Source organism: Pteropus vampyrus, unplaced genomic scaffold, assembly GCF_000151845.1.
Source record: "Pteropus vampyrus isolate Shadow unplaced genomic scaffold, Pvam_2.0 Scaffold623, whole genome shotgun sequence".
NCBI lineage: Eukaryota > Metazoa > Chordata > Mammalia > Chiroptera > Pteropodidae > Pteropus > Pteropus vampyrus.
In genome coordinates this window covers 524,744-548,083 of record NW_011889404.1, presented here as the reverse complement: position 1 = coordinate 548,083, position 23,340 = coordinate 524,744, and the positions used below count along the sequence as shown (strand labels likewise).

Genomic DNA, 23,340 nt, shown 5'->3' with positions numbered 1-23,340 from the left:
TACCATAAAATCTACCCCTTTAAAGTATACAATTTAGTGTTTTTAGTTTCACAGAGCTATGCAGCCATCATCACTATCTAATTATAGAATATTTCATCACCCCAGAAAGAAACCCTGTGCCCATTGGCAATCACTCCCCACTTTTTTCCCTCCCATGCTCTTTGGCAGTCACTAATCTAATTTCTCTCTCTGCCTCTTCTGGACATTTTATATAAGTAGAATTATGTGATCTCTTGTGTTTGGCTTCTTTAGTGAGCATGCTTTCAAGGTTCATCCATGTTGTAACATGTATTAGCACTTCATTCCTTTTTATGGCCAAATAATATTCCACCGTATAGATATACCTACCACAGTTAATCCATCAAGTGATTGGACATTCAGGTTGTTTCCACCTTTTGGCTACTGTGAATATTTGTGTGCAAATCTTTGTGTGGACCATGTTTTCATTTCTTGCAGGTATATACTTAGGATTGGAATTGCTGATTAAGTAGTAACTCTGTGCTTAACTTTTTGAGGAACTACCAGATTGTTTTCCACAGCGGTTACACAGTTTACAATTCCTCCCAGCACTGTGTAAGGACTCTGATTTCTCACCAGCACTTGTTATTGTCTGTTGTTTTGTGTTTAGCCATTCTGGTGGTGTGATGTGGTTTGGTTTGCATGTCTCTGATGACTGGTGATGTTGAGCCTCTTTCCTTTTGCTCACTGGCCATTTATATGTCTTCATTGGATAAGTGTCTATTCAGATCCTTTGTCTATTTTTAAGTCGGGTTGTCTTTTTATTACTGAGTTGTAAAAGTTTTTTTTTAAATATATCATGAATCTATGTATACATGATTTGCACATACTTTCTCTACTTCTGCGGTTGTCTCTACTCTCTTGAGGGGATCCTTTTGATAACTCTTTCAAGACTTAGGCCATTTAAATGGATCGCCTTTTACTGCTCCTAGTCACTCCACTCAGTCACTTTTAAAGCTTTGGTGACCTTATCAGTCTTTCCCCATTGCCTTCCAGAATCCTCTATAAATTCAGTATGCTGGAGCTTGCCCGCAGACGACATGTTCTTTGTCTCTCTTAACTTCAGTGGTCTGCCCTCTACTGTACTATGGACTTCTAGGCCCAGAGTCATGTACTGGGTCTTCTCCCAGAAAAGCTTTGTTTCCTGTCTTAACCTTTATTATCTCTTCTCCCCTCTGCTACTGTTGCCTTCTACCTTTAATAGTCTCACGAGCTGACACTTTGGTTTTTGGCCCTCTGCAGAGCCCTTTGCCCACTTTCTCACAGTTTCTCCTTCTCTAGCCAGCCTGGACCTCCTGGTAGGTCACCTTGAACTGGTTATACCAGTATTACTCTTTCTTGTTCCTTGTTCCTTCTTCCTTCTTATCTGCCCAACAAACCCCTCCACCCTAGATAGGTGCTATAGTAAACATGTCTGCAGCAAACAGCTGAACTGATGGACGCCACTGCAAATTTATGGTCTAAGTTAAAGATGGAGCTTAATAAATGTAGAGGGGTACTGTGTTCATGAATCAAAAGACCATATGAATTTGTTACATCTATTTGTTATATAGATTTACTGCATCTTTACTACATCTTAATCAAAATCCCAGCAAGCTTTTTTTTTGGTAGAAATTGAAAAACTGACTTTAAAATTCCCACAAATTGCAAGGACCTAGAATAGCAACAAAAATGTTGAAAAGGAAGAACAGAATTTTAGGACTTAATGTTACCTAATTTCAAGACTCATTTTAAACTATAATAATCAACTCAATGTGGTACTGACATAAGAGTACTCATGTAAGCTCAGTGAAGTCAAATTGAGTCCAGAAATAAATCGACACATACGTGGTCAGTTATTTTTGCCAGAAATCCCAGGGTAACTAAATGGGGAAAGGATAGTTTTTACAATAATTGCATATCTAAATGTAAAAATAAGAATATAAAAATTAACTCTGAAAGAAAATTAAAGAGAACATCTTTTTGACTTGAGTTAGGCAAAGATTTCTCGTTAAGAGAATGGAAAGCAAGCAACAGAGTGAGAGGAGCCGTTTGCAGAATGTATCTGTGGTTGGGGACTTGTATCCAGAATGTGTAAAGGACAGCACATTAAGAAGATACAACCCAACAAAAACAGATGAGGGAAGGTTTCGAACAGACGTTTTGCAGAATGTTCAATAAGCATACTGAGAGATGCTCTGTGTCATTAGAGAATGCAAGTTAAAGCCACAGATGCACTGTGACCACTAGAATGGGCCAAATGATGAGACTGATGATGCTCCGTGTTGGGAGGTATCAATACTCGCAGCTCTCAGATTGTGCTGGTGGTAAGTAGAATGGTCACTTTGAAAAGAGTCTGGCAGTTCTTAACAAAATTCAGCGTACACCAACCATATAATCCAGCAGGCCTATTCCCGGGCATTTACTCATGAGAAATGAAATCATCTGTTCACACAAGACTTGAACCTGAGTGTCCTAGTAGCTTTATTAATTGTAGCCTCAAATAAACGAAGCCATATGTCTGTCAGCTGATGAGTGGATGAATAAACTGTCAGACAGTCACACTGTGAAATGCCGATAGCGGTGATAGGAACTACCTACTTGTCTTGCACTATGTATGAATTTTAAAAGCATTATCTTAAGTGAAAAGTCAAACAGAAAGGAGATATCTAGAAATGCTTTTAAGTAAAACCCTGGAAAAGGCAGAACTTTAGTGATAGCAGATTAGTGGTTCCCTGGGGCTGGGAATGGAAGGAGCATAAGGAACTACTTGGGATGATGGGAACATAATATTTCATGATTGTGGTGGTGGTCACACTAATGTATGCCTTTGTCAGAACTCGATGAATTGTGTGCTTAAAATTGATGGATTTTCTTGCATGTAAAATATCTCAATAACAATGATTTATAAAATTATGATCTCAGACTTGAACCAGGCTATCAGTGTCAGCAGTTAATCTCTTTACTCCCCTTTTCATCTGTCTTAAAGTTGTTATTCTCTTCAGGTCTCTCTTCAGTTGCACACTGCTTTCTGGCACAGATCTTTTATCCAAGGATAGTGAGACCTTCTTCAGCTTCTCGTTCCCTGTCTGTATTCTTCTTCATCCATACCCATTTTTCCAGCCAGAGACTAGCCTATCCTGACATTCTGGAGCCATTCTGGAACGCACTCAGGGACCCCCTGTGCTCTTCATCATGGCAGCCCCTTTTCTCCTGTGTGGCCAGCCCCCTTTTCTCTGCAGTTGGTCTTCAATTTGTAAATTCAGTCCTGTCTTTTCCACTGAGGGTGGTCTCCTGTAATGTCTCCAACAGCTTAACCCCTGCACTGAATTTGGGCCACTCCAGTGAGCCTTTGTCCAACGCTGCTGATGACTCGGTTAACAGGTTTGAAGAATGGCTTTCAGCCTCCCGGGGCACTTGGGACTGTCAGCTGTCCTGCTCTTCTCTCTCTGCCTTGCTTCCCACACCCTAGCACTGTTCTCTGTCCATCATGTGCCTCATTCCTTCCTTAACTCCCATGTGAGCTGGCTGCTTCTGGTTGTGTGTGTATCACAGGGTCCACCAGTACCTTGCTGTAGCGCTTGTGTTTTCTTTCTGGCACATCTCAACTACCACGTCTGTGTTTCCAGTATACTTCTCCCAGCGAAACCCCTTTCCTCAACTGCAGGGTGCATTCCACTGTTCACCAAGCTTTTCTACGTGGGCGTTCCACCTGTGCCCCAGATTTGCCATTTCTAATTTAGAAAGGTCATTTCTAAATGAATTTATCCTTCTGTGCTTTGTTTCTCAGCTAGTGGTACCATTGTGCCTGCAATCATCCAAGGTTTTAGAATTTGGGGATTATCTTGGATTCTTTCTCTCCCTGCAGTTACTCTCACCTTCCCTGATTTGCTCATCCTCTCCTTCCCAACCACACCAGTGTTGTCCCAGGGGCTGTGTATGGTTTTCTGCTCTTATGCTCATTTTCCGTATTTCTGACATTCAGGCCTGACTTCATACCCATTGACAGTCTTTCTCAGACTCCCTTCTTAGACAGTAGGGGTTTGGGTTTCATGGATCTGTTTTTTGTTTTGTTTTGTTTTGTTTTTTAAGTCGGGAGGACTACTGTACTGTTGCCAACTTTTAATTGTTCTAAATAAGAATATTAGAAGAAAAATAAACTCACCATCTACCATTATTTCCTAGAAAAGGACATTTCAACACTAAAAGATGCATAATTTAGAAGATAAGAGTGCAGTGGCCAAGTGTGCAGTCTGTAGGTTTAGATTATGGCCCAGCTACTCACGTGATTGTCTCCTATGAGTGCCTTAGTAACTAGTTCCTCTGTCAAATGAGAACACTCAGAGTGCACCTCTTGGTGACTTCGTGAGGATTAAATGAAGCGATGCATGCCGAGGGCAGTGTCTGGCACATAACACTCAAAAATAATAGAATATTCCCTCAGGAGAGGAACACAACCACAGGACACTGCAGCCCTAGCTGGATGCAGATACCCCTGCAGGAGGGAGCCCAAGCTCACCCACCTTTCCATCAGGGTCTGCTGATGCTCCTTGCTCAGAAAATGTGATGAGAACTTCTCTTTGCTCAGTTTTATTATGTTAAATACTTTAAATTTTCTGTGAAATACTTCAGTGTATGTGCATAGCGGTTTCTACCTGCAGAGCTATGATTGCATTTAGCACTATTTGTGCTTAATTCCATTTTAGCAGTCTTTTCATAGCTTTATTTAGGTGAATGTATGTAATATTGGTATCATTCATAACTTAAGAGTCTCAAGGGTATAGCCGTCGGTGGTTACCTAACAGCTGTGGTGTTTAAAGGTTTTCCTCACTCTTAACTTCTTAGTAGAAAACACCAAGCCTTGGGGCGTGGTTTTAGAGCTGGAAGAGCTCTTTGCACAGCTTGGTTTGGTCTGACTTTGAGACTGACCTGAGAACCACTGCCACTGGGGATGATGTGGAAGCCTCTTTCTTTCCTTTGCTTTTTGACAACAAGAATGTGAGCTTCCTGAAGTAAGATGCCAGGGAGCTGCTGCACATTCTTGTTTTTTAGCACAGGAGCGAATGTTGACCAAATCAGGTTTCTTATTTCCTTATCTGAAGTTGCTAAGTTTCAGAGTATTTATAATCATCAAACTTTGCTGTTTCTGAGTGACAGTGAAGTGGATCAGGTTCTTCTCCTTCAGCCGTGACATTATGTGAAACTCATGTTTGTATTCATTTGCGTTTAAATGGGCTGCCAAAAGATAGCTTGGGAGTAGCAGCACCAGTAATCTCAAATCATTTTGCATGGCATTTCATTAGCACACAAACTCCATAGGGATTGAGTGACCAAGTGGACTTTAGAGATCAAACCAGATGTACTGCATATAAACATGCAGAAGACTGAGGGTGACTGTAGTATTCATGCTTTGGGATTCTGTACTGTCCTTATTGTCGTCCTATAACTTCGTATTGAGTAGTTAGTCTTTAGATGATAAGAAATTAAACAACCTTAGCACTTGTGGAAATGTACATGATGTACGGATAACATTTATATGAAGTTTGGATGCAGTTAGGAGAGATCATCAAGGGTTTTTTTGTTCTTGTTTTCTTAGTCAGAATTTAGTTCAGACTAATCAAAGTGATAGCAATTTTTTATAATATATAAATACTGCTTATAAAACTTTTTGAAAATGTAGATACTATTACTTAATCCCTGACAGCACACTATAAAGCAAAATAAAATACCAGAGAACTTCGACATACTTAGGAGGTCATAATTGGCAGCAAGAGAATTGTTTTATAACTACAGTACTATTCAAACAAAGCAAACATGAATCTGTTTTTACATTTTGCATGGTTATTTTTAACTTTGCTTCATTCTTTCAAGTATTTGGATTTCTAACATTGTTAAATTTTTAAAGATCTTTTTAAAGAAAATATTTTAAGTCACAAATTATTGTCTACTATGAATTAATATGCTGTAAAATAAAACATAATCCACCTAAATGCACCCATCTTCTCTACTCCAGCATCAGTCTAGACAGCATTTAAAAATGTACTTCATAAATATTTTTACTAAAATCAGATGTCTACGTCACTTACTGTTGGCAGAAAATGATCTGTAATGAATTGTCACGACCTGTGAAGTTACCCTCTACACAGACTTCACCCCTCACACACAGTCTAGTGAGCAAGGATGCAGTTTGCTGTTTCAGGGGCTTCATTTGTGGCTTTGAGTTTCCTGAACATCCGAAGATTTCAAATTTCTGCCAGTATAAAGAAAAAGATTTTAGTGGCCAAAAATCATATACTCTGTATGAGGGAAAATACATAGGATGAGGATTATTTGAGAAATAAGTAATACTTTATAGCTTTTCTCAGGCTACGAGCACTGTTTAGCCTGACATTATATTATATATGCACACACATCTATGACAGAGTTTAATTGGCTTTTAGTTTCTTGGGTGTGTGTGGGGTGGTGGCTAACTTTTGTATTAAGAAACTGTTATTCATCTAAATCATGTGGCAAACCTGATACCGACATTCTTTTCCTAAAGATGCAACACAGATGTTCACAGAGTGACAGGCATAGAACAGTGAGGATAGGTTCAGGCTCCTGTTAGTGCACTAATGTAAGGTTTTAAAGGGGTAAAGAAGTGAAAAAAATTTTGAACAAGAATATCTTTAAAAGAGAGGAAAAGTTTTTTTCAGCACCTGTAGATTTGGAAAATGCTTCTTTGTCTTAAACAAAAACGTTCTGAATGGGGTTTTGAAACCACTTGGAACTGGAACAGGGTCTATAAAATAATGGACCATACATAGTACATTGGTTTGACCTCTTGAAATAAATGGCTAGTTAAAACAAAATCACAGGTCTTCTTGTCTATAGTATGTCCATGCATTATACAACAAAAATGCAATGTCTGGATTTCTCCCAAGTCTATAATAAACCACCACATCTGTTGAATGCATTTCCTTCTGTGAGCCAGCACATGCTGTAGGCATGCAGACCCTGGGCATCTACCGAGGAAGTGATCTTCTCGCCTCTGATGGGACACCTGCCATTTTATTAGAAACATTTCATTTCCATCATGTGAAAGTTAAGACCCTTTCAGATTCTCCTTTCTAGTGGTACATTTTTTAAAGCTTAGGAGAGTTTTAATCAACATATCACCTGAAAGAGAATCTTGGATTTTAATTGAATCCTTTGCCACTGTGGAATGGTGGGTAATTTGAGTTTAAATATAACATAATATGGTAACTACTTTGTGCTATTTAAATGAATTCACGGCCATAGAAAAATATTTGTTTTTTAAAGTATAACCAAGATGAGACAAGATTATAAGTAGTAAAATCCTAGAAAATAGTAAAAATTGTTTGCTTTTTTCAGGGACCCTTCATTATTTTGCTTTTAGGAATGTGAAAGAGATTATCTTTGAGTTTAACACTTTCTTATAATGTAGATGTTTCTTAGGTCCTGCACAGTACTCCTTGAGTTGCTGAAATAATGCATAGGGACTCTAAAGAATCAGAGGTTCTCTCTGCCTCTGGTAGCTGGCACCGGCTGCAGTGCAGACTGCCTGTGGACATCTCTTTGAGAGTCTGTGTGGTGGGGCTTCTGAAGACTCTTTTGAGTTCCTGCAATGTGGGTCTACCCTGTGCTCATACCACTTGGGGTTATTTCTACCCAGCACTGGAGCTGTGGATACATGGCCATACCTTCCTCTTGTTCAGGTGATTAGCACTTGTGTCCCTCTGCTTGGAGACATCTGAGGCCCACACTGCTTGGCTGGGGCAGAAATGTGGCGGTTGTCTGAGCAGGCCTGGGAGAGTGGTCAGCCAGGTGCTTGTAGGCAGATGTTCCCTGGACTTGAGCCCCAATCCAGCCCTGGGACTCCTCAGGGGTTTATAATTAAATACAAAGAAGAAGCTGTGAGGAGTGGCAAACAGAACAGGGGATTGTCATCAGTGGCAAAGAGGGGCACTTGCTGGCTTAGGGATCCTGATTTGACAGAGTGGCAAGGCCGATAGAGGTGGAAGGACAAGCAGCATGGGCCAAATCCTGGGTAGACCTGCCCTCACTGAGTACCTTCCACATCATTCTCTCCTGTCCGCAGCCTGTAGGGGTTAGCACTGTACATTTTTCAGTAGGAAATAGGAAATTGAGAGAAAGATAAAAATTAGGGGAAATATTTCACATGAGGGGATATTTTGTGTGGAGGCAGTTAGCATCAATTTCTACACAAACAGTATCTATTTATTATTTAATTATTCTTCCTGGAAGCAAATGGATAAGTTTACACAATGTCTTGGAGATCTTTTCCAGCTCCAAATTTTTGTTTCTTTACTTGTAAAGCAAGTAACTAACAATTACTGAAATTGCTACAAAACGACTTAAAAAGACATAAAAAGGCAGTTGATCGTAAATATTTGTTTTTTAATTAAACAGAATTTACTTTCTATCCTTGGAGATAGAAAATATATATGTTTCCAACTCTAATTTAGATATGTTGCAATTTATTTGACTGTTGGTTTTTCCTAAGTTTAAACTTTTGAGATAAAATAAAAACAAAACTTCTCAAAGAAAAGAAAAGAGAAGAAATGGGACTCTCATTAAAATATTTTGAAGCCCATCTTGAAGCAGCAAATACTTCGTTTATTTGGTTGGTTTGAGTGTTAATTTTGTTTTTATGAATAGACAAGGACAGGTTACTCTAACTCTCCTGTGTAGCTTCTGCTACAATGGGATGAGCCAGATGCTATTCTGGAGTATCTTTGGGAAGCAACATAAAGGTGGTGGCACTTTTTGTGGGTCAACAAGTCTCAATGCGTTTTTTTTTTTCCAGTTTAAAGAATGTACATAAATACTTTCATGAATGTAGGATGTGTGTAAAGATACAAGGAGTCATATTTAAAGTGGCCAGGATTTTTAGGGTTTTTTTTCTTTCCCCATTTAATTGGTTCTGTTGCCATTCAGTTTCTAATAGGAATGTGTGAAGTCCCCAATATACACCCCATGGCAAGGCTTTAAGAGAAAGTACAAATTAGAAGTTATTAAAAGTGTCAAAAGTTTAATAAATTGGATGTTTGTAAACATATCCATACTTAAATATACCAGGAGTCTTTAACTACTAAATGGAATTCTATGGTAAATCTTTTGGTAAAATTTAGTACCATCTAAGTTTTAGGAATTATTTCATGTGCTCATTCTTCCTAAGTTAAAGCCTCTCATGTCTAGCGAGGCCCTCCATGTGTGCCCTGTGATGCTGCATGCTGTCACTCTGGCTTTCCTGAGATGGGCTGGGGCAGGGCCTCCATGTCACTACCACCAGATTTTGCCCTGAGGATGAGGAAGACAGGAGTTCAGTCTGAGTTAGATTTAGAAGGCTACATTAGGAATGAAGCAGGGAGGATGAGGGGTGGGTAGGTATGAAGAAGTCCAGGCCATGGGGAAGTTATAAAGGATGCAAGTTTATGGTGGTCTTAATTAGCCACTCAGAAGAATTTAGGTGTTCTTTAATTGTAGGATTGTTCACTTCAAGAATATTTTAGCCACAGTGTTGTGGGGGCGAGTAGTGAAGATAGTGAAGGGTATTCACAGGAACAAAAGCAACAAACTGTCATTTTCATTTGAGGTAGGTGGGACAGTAGGCAGCTGCCTAGTCTTTTGTGGTGTCCCGATGTCAGGGTGCACACCCCTAGGAGAGGCAGCTTGTACCACCCCACTAGCTCCCCACCATTGGGGGAAAGCCCTTTTCTTATTTTGGCCTTTTTATATCTAGAAAGTTCTGTTCTTACCATGTCAATTGTCATTTATTTGTTCTGTGTGTAAAATCATTATAAAATGACCAGCCTTTCTAGCATCATGTACTACGTAAATAGGTGATCCTAGGCTTTTAGAATGCTACAACGTGTGGCTAACAAGCCCCCAACTGTAGTTAGAGAGCCTCAGGCACTGCTGTCCCTGTGCCTATCCTCCTATCATGTGCTCACTGAGGTGAAAATGCCGTATTCCAAGCCAAGTGTAGGACACTCATGGTTTCTGTCCTGACTCCCTATTCCTGGGGCTGCCACCAGCTGGCCCTCTACCTGCCCTGCCATGAGAATGGTAAACACTCCGAAGGTGGGGAGTAGACAGAACTTCCATGTCTCTCAGACTGGCTGGAACACTCTGTTCCAGGGTATTCCTCACTGAGGAGCAGGTGTGTGTCAGATTTTTCATTTTTACATGGGGGAATTAGATTTCTAGGAATGTGCTTATGATCCACATCCACAGACCTTGCAGTGGTCCTCGGCAGTTCATCATGTGGGATTTACCTTCCTAGGAGAGGGGAGCAGCTGCTCAGACACAGGAAACATTGTTTCAAGAAAAAACTATTTTTTTTTAAAGGAAATTGAATATACTCTTGTGCATCTGAAAATTTGCATGATAATAACTTAGAAGTGTAAATATCTATTTCTCCAAAGGTTTCTTCCATTCCATTTGCTTAGGGTGAGTTTTTCTAATTTTCTTCTTTTTTTTTCTATATTTTTTTATTCGGTGTCTCAGAACAACAGAAATTAATTATCTTGCAGTTCTAGAGGTCACAAGTCCAAAATGGGTCTCACAGCTGAAATCAATGTGTCAATAAGACCACAGTCCTTCTAGAGGCTCAGGGAGAGTGTTTCCTACCTTTTTTAGTTTCTAGAGGTTGCCACATGCCCTGGCTCGTGGCCTTCCCTCTACTGTGAAAGCCAGCAATGGCTGGTGGAGTCGTTACATTTTGTCTCTGACACCAGCTTTTTGCCTCCTTTTCACATTGGAGGACCCTGCGATGACATGGAGCCCATCTAAATAATTGAGGGTAACAGGCTTGGCCTGAAGTCAGCTGACTGCCTTGGAACATACCACATTCACACGGGTAGTGAGCAGCAGTGCAAAGCTCTGGAGGCACAAGGCCTTTAGATCTTTTTGCCCACTTTTTTATTTGTATGATCTTCATGACTAAATAGGAAATAAAGATGTCATTCATTGCGCTATCATTCAGTTATTTTTTAATTGCTAGAAACAAAGTTATTACCTGATTCATCTTTAAGAACAAGGGTATAACTATAATTGTATCATAAATTAAGACTGTTTTTCCCATATGTTTTTTAGTTTTCATTAAAAAGCCCAAAACTTTTTTAAAAAAAGACTGTTTACTTACCTTTTTCTACTATCAACTATTCTAGGACAATAAAATACTCCTGCACTTTATCCCATGTGTCTTTCGCCAGATATGTCCCTCATCAGGCAGGGATACAAGTTTCCTCCCCCTCAGAGCTGACTTTAGCTTTCTTTAGTGGACTCGGGCATGTGGAACTGGGCCTGGCACAGCCTCTTGCTGGCTAATGTTCAAAGAAAGGAAGTGTCTAGGGCTCAGGCTTCTCCATTCTGTGTGCCAGCTCTTACGGGGAGCAGGATCGCAGGCTTGGATCTGATCGTGGGTAGGTCACAGACTTGGTCTCAGAAGTAATGAAAGGCTGTCAGATGCTCCTTAACCTAACTGGGCTATATTTTCAGCAACTGAAAGGGAGACCTAGGGTTCAAACCTCAGAGCACCAGAATTTTGGGGCCAAGAGCTCACAGATGGGTAATAACTGGACCCTTAAAAGGAAACACCACCTGGAAATTCTGAGCCCTGTGTTTGAAATTAATGTGTTGACACGTGTGCTTGTTTTCTCAGGTCCGGGCCCACCAGCTGGTCTTGCCACCATGTGACGTGGTGATCAAGGCCGTAGCTGACTACGTCCGCAACATCCAGGACACCTCAGACTTGGATGCAATAGCTAAAGATGTTTTCCAGCATTCTCAGGTAGAAATGCAAGCTCCTGGGTAGCAGTTTGCACAGTGCTGTGTGCTGGGTTTGGAAGGGGCTTGAGAGGTACATGCTGGCTGGCCATGTCCAGGAGTGCTTGCCTGGCTGTCAGGTCTTCATGCTGGCGGGGAGGGCTAGGCTAGCATCTCACCTGATTACTCTAGCCTCTCCTCTGGCCTGCACAGAGGAGGGATTGAGAGAGACAAATGATAAGGTCTCTGCTGCTCCTTAAATCTCCATCATAACTTAATAGGATTTCTACTAAGAAGACAGACGTATCAAAGGGGTCAAATGGAACTGTGAATCTCTGACTTATCTTTCCCTTCAGGTGATGGAAAGTAAGGAATTCAAGAGGTCAGGGTTAGTAAAAGAGGTGAAGTTTGTGTGATTTCCTTCTCTGCTCTCTGAGGCTCTAAAACCACGGCCCCACTTGCTGGACATGGAAAGTAAAATCTCTCCTGACAGCACCAGGGACCTGGCCAGGAGAAGTTGAGGACTGCATCCCAGAGCCTAAGTCTCTGATTTTCACTTCAGATTCTGTGTTAACCGTGTTGCTCTATTGATTTTCCTTGAAGATTTTGATGTCATTCTAAACTCTTATCTAGCTTGAAAGGCTACAGATTATTGTTCATGTATTGAGTTATAAAATATGTTGAAACATATGACCAGTGGCATGCTAATTTACAAAGGTTTTCCTACATTTATTTCAGTCTAGAACAGATGACAAAGTTATTCGATTTAAGAGAGCAATTGGATATTATTCAGCGACTAGTAAGCCTGTGGCATTTCACCCACCACACTACTTAGGTAAGTAAATCAAGGCCTCTGTGATGTATGCTGACCATACAATATCTAAAGAGATTTAAATATTCACCTGATAACTTTGTAGGCTGTTTCTGTTGAGATGAGATTTGTGCAGTTATACAAATAACTGTAGCCGAACCTCCTAGACAGACTCAGTAGTAATCCTGGAAAGTATTAAGGATCAAGAGGAAACTTTAGAGACTTATGAAAGTGGAGGAGAAAAGCAGGGCCATGAGGACCAAGGTTGTAGGTGGCGGTGATGCTGAGATTTCTGTGTTTCCAAGGTGTCCTCTTTGCAGAATATGCAAAGGACATAGAAGACCCTCCAGATCTACAAATGCCTTCATAAATTCATGGATGTGTGTCTGTTTTTGTTGCCTTTTTTTTTGCAAAAGGCCAGATTTAACTCAAAGATTTGAAATTGAAGAATAACAACAATTATAAACTGTTCTCCTGAAGCCTGCTTCATAGTGACTGTCTCATGGAAGGTTGGAAAGCACTGACCAAAAGTACTAGCCTCCTTCCAGAGTCAGGATGCCTTTCTTGGAGTCCAGAGCAATAAAACTATGAGAAATTTTGCTGCCAACTATTGTTGTAGTATGCTCACTTCATATGTGAAAATGGCACTCAGAGGAGTTAGACTTTTTACTGGTTTCAGAAAATTAAGCCTAGGGTTGAAAATGTCCCTAATAGTTGTCCTTTACATTCATTCACTTGTTCAAGCACAGTGCCAGCATGTGCTGTGTACATGGTGGGCACAGAGATAAAAGGCAAGTGCTGGCTGTTGATGGCTTTCCTTGTGAGATGGATAACGGACAGTGAGTATGGATGGCCCTGCTGCCACAGGACCAAGGGGAGTGGAGGCAGTAGGTGCAAGCCAAGTCCTTTGTTGCCCCCTCCCCCACTCCCATTGTGATTGTGGTTATCACAGAGACATCCCTATGGAACAGGTGCTTGCTCTTCTGCTGCCCTCCCCCGCTTCAGAGTAGTGTTTAAAAAATGCCATTCCCCATCCCATTTGGAACAAACTCCCAGTTGTTCCCCCTGCTCCCCTGCCATCTGGCTCCTGCTGCCTTCTGCCTCTGCCTCTTGGTCTCTAGGTCCTGGCTTTGTTCCTGCTTGGAGTGTGCTGCAGTGGCTTCTGCCCTTGGGCCTCGGTGCCAGCTCTGGGCCTAGAGCTCTCTCCCTGACTTCCTGTTGGGACATTCCAATTTCCAAGATCCAGGCTTCGCTGTCACTTCTCTGAGGCCTTTTGTGACTGGCTGAGCTGTATCAGTCACCGGGCTACCATCAGGTCACCTCACTTTAATTCTCTGCACATTTCCTCACACCTATCTCCCACTCTTAAGAATGTCAAGTCTGGGGGAGCCAGGACCTCACCTGCCACCTCTCTTGTACCCCGAGTGGGCAGGTATTTGACTGAATGACTTAATCCACAAAATGTTGTTGAATTAAGAGAGTGAAATAATTGGATGTGATTTAGGATTACTCTTGGAAAGTGGGGCAGATGTTGTTGAAAGAAGGGTGACTCAATACCATGTATTACTTCAGTTGAGGCGAGATGTGACGGAGACAGATCATAGCACCTTGGTTTTATTCCTGGCACAGGGGACATCCAGTAGATGCTGTTGAGACAGGTGAGAGACAGGGTTCTGAGACTGGGTATCCTGATTCCTTACCCCCCAGCCACAGGTGTCCTGCTTTATTAAAGTGGGATACTTCCATGAAAGTGAAGAGTAAGTATATGTAAAATGCTTTAATGAATGCTTGTTACACAGCAAGTACTGCCACTGTCATTCTTATAGGAATAATGGCTGGAAAAGGCAGTGAGTAATTAGTGTTGAATGAAGGGTCAGAAAGCCTTAAAGGAGCTCACAGGACATACTTGGCACTTCCTGTATCTTTAAGTGATATCTGGTTCTCCTTTGACAGTCGTGGTTTAAACTATCATTGTTGTGTAGTTGGGACTAGAACACTTATTCAAGAGGAGGGAATTAGTAGGAAAAGGATAGAGAAAGGCACTTTCCTTAACATTTGGCATTGATCTGAGCTGATGAGTTTTAAATTAGGTTTAAGTTTGAGCTTAAAAATGTGTAATGTTCTATAAAGTGCTTTTATGTTTCTCTTAAATCATCAAAAGACATTTCGAGGTAAATATTTTATAAATGAAGTTGACACTCTTGAATTCAGTTTCACTTTCACTCCTCTGTTTTATGGAGAAGAGTGGTATAATTAGTAAAGAATTTGGGGTGTTTAGAGCTACATTTTCAGGCAAGTTAATGTAGGTGATAAGTACCTATAAAGACTCTACAGATCATTTCCTGATGCTTCTGACTCTTGCAGAAATCAGAATTGTACAGCAGAGGACTCATGAAGCACTGGCACAGAATCACAAAGGGCAGGAAGTGTGGGGCAGTGTAGAGTTCAAGATGGCTTGTGTTTGGCCTAGAATTTGGGATGAGATTGGAGAGAGGTTGGGGCAACATTCGAAAGGAAGGTTTATTTCAACTTATATGCATGAGTTGGAGCCAAAAGAAATGGATTCATGTAAAAATCACTTTTTTTTTCCTTATAAGTATAAAGAAGCAAAAATAATCTGGATAGAGTGCTCATTGATTTTGCCTGTACATGCTAATAGAGTCCCAGTGTGGAATTAAGTGAAGAGTGAGGACTGAAATGGAAATTGAGAGTCTAGAAGCAAAATGGACTTGGGAAAATGCTTTCTTGGCATCCCAAATTAGTACCCAAGATATAGTTCCCATAAAAATATTCTTATAAGTAGTAGGCAGGTCATAAGTGGTATTTTCCAACCATAGTCTGTTATATTATTCTACAGAAAAATATCCAGAATTTTGCGCAACTAGTATTGGAGCATAACTTTCTTGTTCATTGGAGCATAATGTCTGTATTAAACATTTTAGAAATTGGAATATGTGTAGAGTTTTGAGAGTATCACTTGGGAATAGAAATGGGAGAGCTGACTCTAACCAGTGTTTTCTAAACCTGGCTGGAATTTTAGGTTCTATCCCAGAACTGTTATACCAGGATCTTAATTGGCTTCAGAATTCTGTACTTGCAAAAGAGAAACCTTCCTGGCTGGGCCCACGTGGATTGACTTTGGGAATGACTGCTTGGTCTTCGTGATTTCCTTCTGAGCCTATGGTCCTCTGTAGCACTGAGAAAACCTCAGATGTTTACAGAGTTATTCAGTGGTTGTGGAATTTACAGAAGGAAACTCACATGCTATAAGGCCTGATCTGCATAGTGTGTGGTCTTTTTCAGGGTGGAAAAAAAGAATGTCTTCCAGTGTATGTTATCTTTGTACTGTGGACTCCCAGAAATGATCTATTCTTAGATAAATTTTAAAATAAATGACAGGTGAGATTCATATTGTTTTTAAAGAATTTACTCTGTCAGAAACACTGTGTTGGAAACTGGGGATCTAGAGATGATTATAATTTTGACATCCTTGCCATTACAGAAGTTAATGTCCATCTCATCTCACCAGAGGACCCCCAGTCTAAATAAAAACACATGCTTATATATGTCAAAATTGAGTTGTCAGCAACATTTGGTTCCCTGGCTAAATGAATCAGTAGTTGTCAAACCATAGCTGTGCTTCAGAATCATTGGCAGAATTTAAATTTAGCAACACAGAAATGCTAGAAGCTACCTGAGGTTTGTGAATGTAAACTTCATAGACACAAAGTCCTGGTATATGTAAAAAGCTGCCCAAATGAAACCAAGGCCCAGGGAGTCTAAAAGAGCATATATGGTGTCTTCCTGGCCTTCCTCAGTGAAGAGTAGATGAACTCCCACAGCAAACCTATTTGAAGGGCCCAAATCTTAAACACTGACACTACCAAATGCTGGCAAGGATATGGAACAACAGGAACTCTCATTCATTGATGGTGGGAATGTAAAATGGCATAAAACTAAACATACTCTCACTATAGGACCCAGTAACCATTCATTCAAAGGAGTTGAAATATATGTCTACACAAGAACCTGCACAAGAATGTTTATAGCAGCATTATTCGTAATTGCCCAAACTTGGAAGACACCAAGATGTCCTTCAGTAGGCAAATGAATTTATAAACTGTGGTGCATCCAAATAATAGAATATTATATAGCACTGAAAAGAAGTGAGCTGTTAAGCCATGAAAGAACATGGAAGAACCTTAAATGCATATTATTACTAAGAAAGGAGCCAGTCTGAAAAGGCCGCATACTGTGTGCTTTCAACTCTGGAAAAGGGAAAACTGTAGAGACAATCAGGCAGGGATTTCTAGGGTTTACAGGTGAGAACAGAATGAACAGGAGGAGCACAGGATTTTTAGGGCAGTGAAACTTTTTTTTTTGGTGATACTATAAATACATGTCTTTATAAATTTATTTGTCCAAATCCTTGGAATGCACAACGCCGAGAGGAGGAATCCTACAGGAATATGAACAGGAAGGTCAGGGAGGACCAGTCTAATTAAACTAATGCTTGATGCAATCAGTGTTTGTCTCTGTTTGATTAAAGTTTGAGAGTGAGGTTTGGAGATAGGGTAGGAATTTTGCAAGGTGACAATAAGAAGGAAGTATAAGCAAAAGTGACAGTGTGTGCAAAGGTCCTGAAGTGAGAAGACAGGGTGTGGAAGAAACAGAAGAATGTGGTTGGAGCACAGGAAGCAGAGAAAATCGTGGTCAGGTGATGCTTGTCTGGCAGGGCGCAGTCTGATTTTAGACTTACTCTTGGAGACCACAAAAGCTCATTGAAGGATTTTTCATTATAAAAATATAAGTTATTTTGAAACTGTCACAATGTATTTGAACAGGAAATGAAACAAATGTTACTAATAGCAGAACCCTCTCCCCATCTTTCCCTGTCACATTCCTCTGCCCTCCAGCACCCTGAATTTTGTATTAATGGTCCTCTTGCTTGTCTTTATTGTGTTTGCACTCTGAGGACTAATTGGAGTGTGGAAGTAGGCGGGCTTCCCTGGAGGGCACATTGTATAGAGAAGTCCCGAGATGGGTGCCTCAGACCAGGGAGAGAAGGTGGAACCACAGGCACAGAGAGCAGTGCAGCTAGAGGAATTGTGGCAAGAACAGTTATCAGCAGAGGTGAAGAGGAGGCTTCTGTGGTACTCACAGCTCCCAAAATAGGCTTTAGCTTTGCAGCTTCTTCTGTGCTGACAGACATGGAAGAGGGCAGGATAGGCGGCCGGCACCAGTCCTCCAAACCCACCTGCAACACTTCATACAGCGTAGTATTTGACATGGGAGGGAGGATTAAATAGGCTTAACCTGTTACAGAGATGATGAAAACTGAGAGGGGAGGGTGATGGTGCCCTTGGTCCCTTGGAGCTGAGAAGTAGGGGGTCTGGTGGCAACCAGGGGAGGCTGCAGGGCAGCAAGACTGCCCAGCAAATAAGAGAATTGTTCAAAGAGGACCATATTGAAAAAGGAGCTATTGCCACTGGGCAAAGAACAGACTATATACAGCAACCACAAAGAAAGGCCTCTGATTCTCTCTAGTACAGGGGTGCCCCACGTCCTGACAGGCCCTTAAGGCTGGCCACATTTTAGCAGACTGGGTTGGAGGATGCCAGTTCACAAAATGCCAAACACTGGTGACCGATGTATAAGGGAACATAAACAACTGCCGTCCTAACTGCAGTGATGGGCCTCTAGATTCAGGGCTAGGGCTCAGAAGGGCTTCTGAGCCATTGGGAAGGAGAGACCAGGGACTGTTGATGGGCTCTCATCTGGGCTCTGGCTTTCCTGGAGGGCATAACTTTTCAGTGACTGAAAAGGTGGATTCCTGTAGCCACGTGGTCTGCACAGCTGGCACTCACCAGATTGTTCATCAGCTGTTGCTGGGCATTCTAGGTCCTCTTAATATAATAGTCTTCTTGAAAATAGGGCTTACCTGCCAACAATATACTTTCCCAGCATGCGAAGCAACAGTTAGGAGAGATCACTCCTGAGTGTGAAGATAGTCTCTGAAGTACATGGTGCCTGCAGGGCTTCCTCAGCTTATAAGTAAGGCTGGTGGGTCTCAGGAAACAGGTTGCCCTGTCAGGACCATGGTGAGACACATCCAGAATTCACAGTGTGATGTGCTCGGAACAGAGGGTGATGGATTACATGTGTGTGCTGGGGTGGGGGCGGGAGGAGTGGAGTACAAGCAAGCAGGAGTGAGAGAGAACATAACTGCCCATGCTGTTCCTGCCTGGGCAGTCAAACTGAGCCGATGCCCTCAGGACCTCATCCTCCTGCCCCGAGCGCTGGTCACATCCAGGCTTTGTGACTAGTGGTACCAACCCTGTACACTGTGCAATAACTTGCCCATTCTCACTCAGTGGTATATCTCTGAGGCTCCCCATCACTTCACATAGGTTTGCCTTTCTGTTTTCAAAACTTGTTTAATATCCCACACTGTGGATGTGCTATCATCTACTTAACCATGTTCCATGGTCATCATCTAGAACATTTTCAGTTTTTTCACTATTGCATTTTTAAAAAAATTTTTGTGACCAGGCATTCAGTATTATACTGTTACTACACTTTACTAATAAGTTTTTGAAATGTAATTTTTAAAAAATTTATGTAATATTTAGTTATAGCTTTGCTTACCCTTTCCACGGTTTCTACTTAATTTTTTTTTTATTATAAAAAGCTTTAAGTGTAACAAAAGAAGATAAAAGATAATATCATGAGCAGTTCTGTGCCCACTGAACAAGTTTAACAAATAATGGTTAACATTCACTTCACATCTTTCTTTAACCCATTTCCCATTGAGAAAAAGTGTTGTTCGCTGCCAGCGTTAGTTTAATTTTACATAAACATACTCTTCGAGGCCGAAGCAAGTCTGACTGGTTTTCAGTGTGAAAATAAAATATAAAAACTGTTGTTGAAGTTATTTCTAAACAGAACTTATCTCTAATCCTAATTTAACAAATGCATATGGTGATTAGAATTTAATAATTTTTGTGTGGTAATTTTAAAGCATGGAACAACACAGAGCGGAACATCACATTCTGCACAAAAATATCACATTTCTCTCCAGACCTGCTTGCCATCGTTGTTGTTGTGTGAGCAGCAAACTTTGCAGTGACCAGCTGGATTCTGTTTCTTTGATGTTGGTGGTGTGCTCTTGGGGAAATGTCTTGTAGACAGGCGAGGAAGTGTGACATCATCAGAGGACGGGCGACCTCGAAGACGTTGCTGCCCTGGCTTGTGATGCTTTTCCAGCATTCTTTCAGTCAGCGTCACTCTCAGGTTTACATGGCTGATTGTTCAGGATTGTCCTTCTTGAACAGGATGAAGGAGTTCAGCACTGTAATGTTTAGAAGATGGCAAAAAAATTTCTCATACCAAAACTTGTGCCTTTTGTGCTCAGTTGTATAAGAAGTATACACTTGATCAGCTGAGTCCACTGCTCCCATATTCTCGTTATAATACACAATGACACATGGCATCTTAATTTTCTTTCCATTTCTCTTGTCTCCTTCAATCAGTATCATTGTGGAATGTTGACAACATTGTCACCTCCTTGTCATACCATTTCAGTGCCATAAGTTCACAGAATTTGGTTACAGCCATCCCCTTTGCAAACCTTTTTTTTTTTTTTAGATCATTTAGTATCTGTTTTCTGTTCAAATGAGCTGTCCCAACTGCTTCAGTCCTGTTTTGATGGCAAACTTTGAGGATAAGGTTAGGACTGTAATCTGCGAGTTATCTTGTGGAAAATGCTGCCGCAAGAGCCTCTGGCAAGTATTCTCAGGGCAAACAGGAAATGGGCTAAAGAAATACATTAGGCTTTTCTAAAAGTCATGTGTCTTCCCTTAAATAGGCTTTTATATTTTCTTACTTTATAATACAGAATAAATAGTAGTGCTTTGATTTTTAACTAAATGCTGTGTTCTTGTCATTCTGCATTTGCTTTTTTTGAGATGTGTCTGTGTTCATCCTTTTTGATTTTTGTCTTTTTAAAGCCAATGTAAATGGCATTGATGTCATTCCCCAGGATCTGACAACATAGATTCTGCCAAAGAGAAGCACAGACGTTATATTGAATAGAAGGTCCTCTTATTCTTTCTCCTCGATTCCTAAGCAGATCTTCAGATTCTCTCAGTCTGTTCCCCTGACCTTTCATTCAGTTTTTAGTGAGTTTATTTTAGTTGATGTGATATGAAGTGATATAGGCCATCTAGTCTTGTGGCTTTTTGAAAGGTCGTTTTTTTAAAACTTGAAAATTAGTCATTTGGAAGAACTGAAAATACATCCTCTTTTTCAGCTGCTTTCTGTTTTAAAAGTCTGCAAAGTGTGTCTTCCCGAGACTTCATAGCCATCCTCAGGAGGAATGTCAATTGAACTTACCAGTGACTTCCAAATAGAGGCCGTTAGACTGTTCTTTTAGGTTGTGCTTTTCTAAAATCCACAGATGGACAGAAACAGATTTGTCCTGTTTTATCATAGACTTATGAAACCATTTGGTGGCTGAATGAGATGTAAATGTCCTTTTCTACTTTCTAGATCTTCACTCAGTCAGTGTAAGCACAATTATTCTTTGCTATTAAACACCTACAATTCAGACTCTGATTTAGTGAACCCAGGAATTGAATAGATTTGAATAAAATTTGGGAGGAATCTGTCACTGCCCAAACTCTTGCTATTCAAGACTCAGGTGGACTTGAGTGATATGTATCTTGTGAGGTCCACACATGCACTACCCAGACTCAGGGACAGAAGAGATTTGGATACAGGGCTGCTCGTATGAGGACCAGGCCCCACTCCTAGCCATGGAATATTCCTGTGCCCACAGTCAGACATCCAGAGCAGCCCTTGTCGTTGTTGACCCACTCTAGTTCTCAGAAAGTTCTTACTTACATTGACCTGGAATGTACTTCTCTACATTTTTTTCCCCCATTGCTTGTAATTCTTTCAAGTGCCACCGAGAATGTCCTTGCTTCTTTATCATCTTATTTTACTCAGACCTGTACTGAGGCTTCTGTTGTGAGGGCTTCTCTCCTGGCCAGTGGCCTAAGGCTCTGCCCGTGAGGCCTGACTGGCACTGCAGCTCCAGGCAGCCATCAGCTGCTCCAGCTCTGTGCCGCTGGGAGTTGATGCTCACTGGAAATCAACAAGATTCTGTCCTTTAAAAGCCAGGGATGACTTCTCTTTCCTCCTGCCTCCCTGCTTCTGCCGTCCTGTCTGATCTTCAGTCTGGCCTGGCCCGCTAAATGGACTTCAGAGGCCATACTGGTCTCCTGTTGATTCCCACTGTGCTGTCCACCCCAGCCTGCCTTCAGAAGCTATTCATCTGGGAAAGGATGGAAACAAATTACATGAAGTTCTCCTTCCTGTAACTTTATGTGTGCCTTAACTTCTATAGAATATTGACGTTGAGTAAATACAGTTCACCCTTGAACAACACGGGGTTGGGGCGCTGACCCCCTATGCTGTTGAATCTGCATATAACTTTTGACTCCCCCAAAACTCAACTGCAGTCATTCCTTGGTATCCGAGCATTGGTTCCAGGACGCCCCTGGATACCAAAATCCACAGATGCTCAAGTCCCTTATATAAAATGTCATGGAACAATGCATCTGTGGACTCTCAACCTCAACAGTATCTCAAATACTCTCAACAGTATTTGAAAATACTGTTTTCCAACCAAAGTTGGTTGAATCTGGGGATGTGAAACCCATGGATACTGTGTATTTTGGGGGCGAGGAGGGACAAAAAGCCCTATATATAAGTGGACCAGCACAGTTCAATCCTGTATTGTTCAAGGGTCAACTGTAAACCATTTCAATGTGGTTAATGTAGTTCATAAATTTTTGCAAGCATGGAAAACTAAAGTTGGTTGGTGGGGAATATATTGATTTATTTGTCTTTGAATCTGAATTTTCAGAGCTATATTTTTTGTGTAACACTTGAAAATCATGTATCAGCACCCATCAGCATTGTAGAATTTTTTAAAAAATACTTTAATATTTGTTTTGTTTAATGCAACATCTCTGCGGTAATATTCCTAGTAGTAGATGAATATTTGTTAATTTGGGTTAGGGCTGACTAGTTCTCAGTATAGCTTCTTGGTTAACACCATTTGTTTTTAAATTCTGTCTTAATTTAGAGAAAAGCTGGACAGCATTATACCTGCATAGTAAGTAATTTGAGGGAGTGGATACAGAAATGGTGTGTCTTGTCTACTACGGTGTACAGCTAACTAGGCACAGCTATAAGGGTTGCAATGAATACTTCTTTTCTCTTTATTTTCAAAAAGGTCTTTAATATTTAAAAAGTAATTTTTGAATTATGAAAATATTTTTATACGATAATTAAACACTTTTTTCCTCCTGTCTTCTGTATTTAGTCTGTGTGTATTTTTTCTAACCAAAGCCAGCCTCTCTAGTGTTCGTGAAAGGAGAAAGAGAAACTGGCGGTTAGTAAGCTCCATCCACTCCTTGAGCCAGTGTCAATTCTGAGAAAGATATCTTTGTCACATGGAAGACAGACTATGGCTCTGCTTAAGACTTTGTGAACGAGAACTGATTTACAAGAAGTCATGCAGTATGCAGAGATGAGCCCTGGCTTATTAGGCACTTCTGCAGCCTTCAGAGAAATGTAGACAAATTAATTCACTTGTTGGACTAGGTTATGATAGAATAGTAACTAGCTCTGTGGATTCTCAAAGGTTTATTTGAGGTCAGTGATTACAA

General features: G+C 40.9%; 1 protein-coding gene across 1 annotated transcript in view; it reads left to right on the top strand.

Moving 5' to 3' along the window:
- The window catches only part of FAM120A (family with sequence similarity 120A), a 103,007-nt gene that overhangs the window by 26,158 nt on the left and 53,509 nt on the right, over positions 1–23,340 (top strand). Inside the window, exons 4-5 of the mRNA XM_011384782.2 lie at positions 11,687–11,815; positions 12,529–12,625. Coding sequence (XP_011383084.1) covers positions 11,687–11,815; positions 12,529–12,625 — 226 coding nt within the window. The remainder of the gene's footprint in view (positions 1–11,686; positions 11,816–12,528; positions 12,626–23,340) is intronic.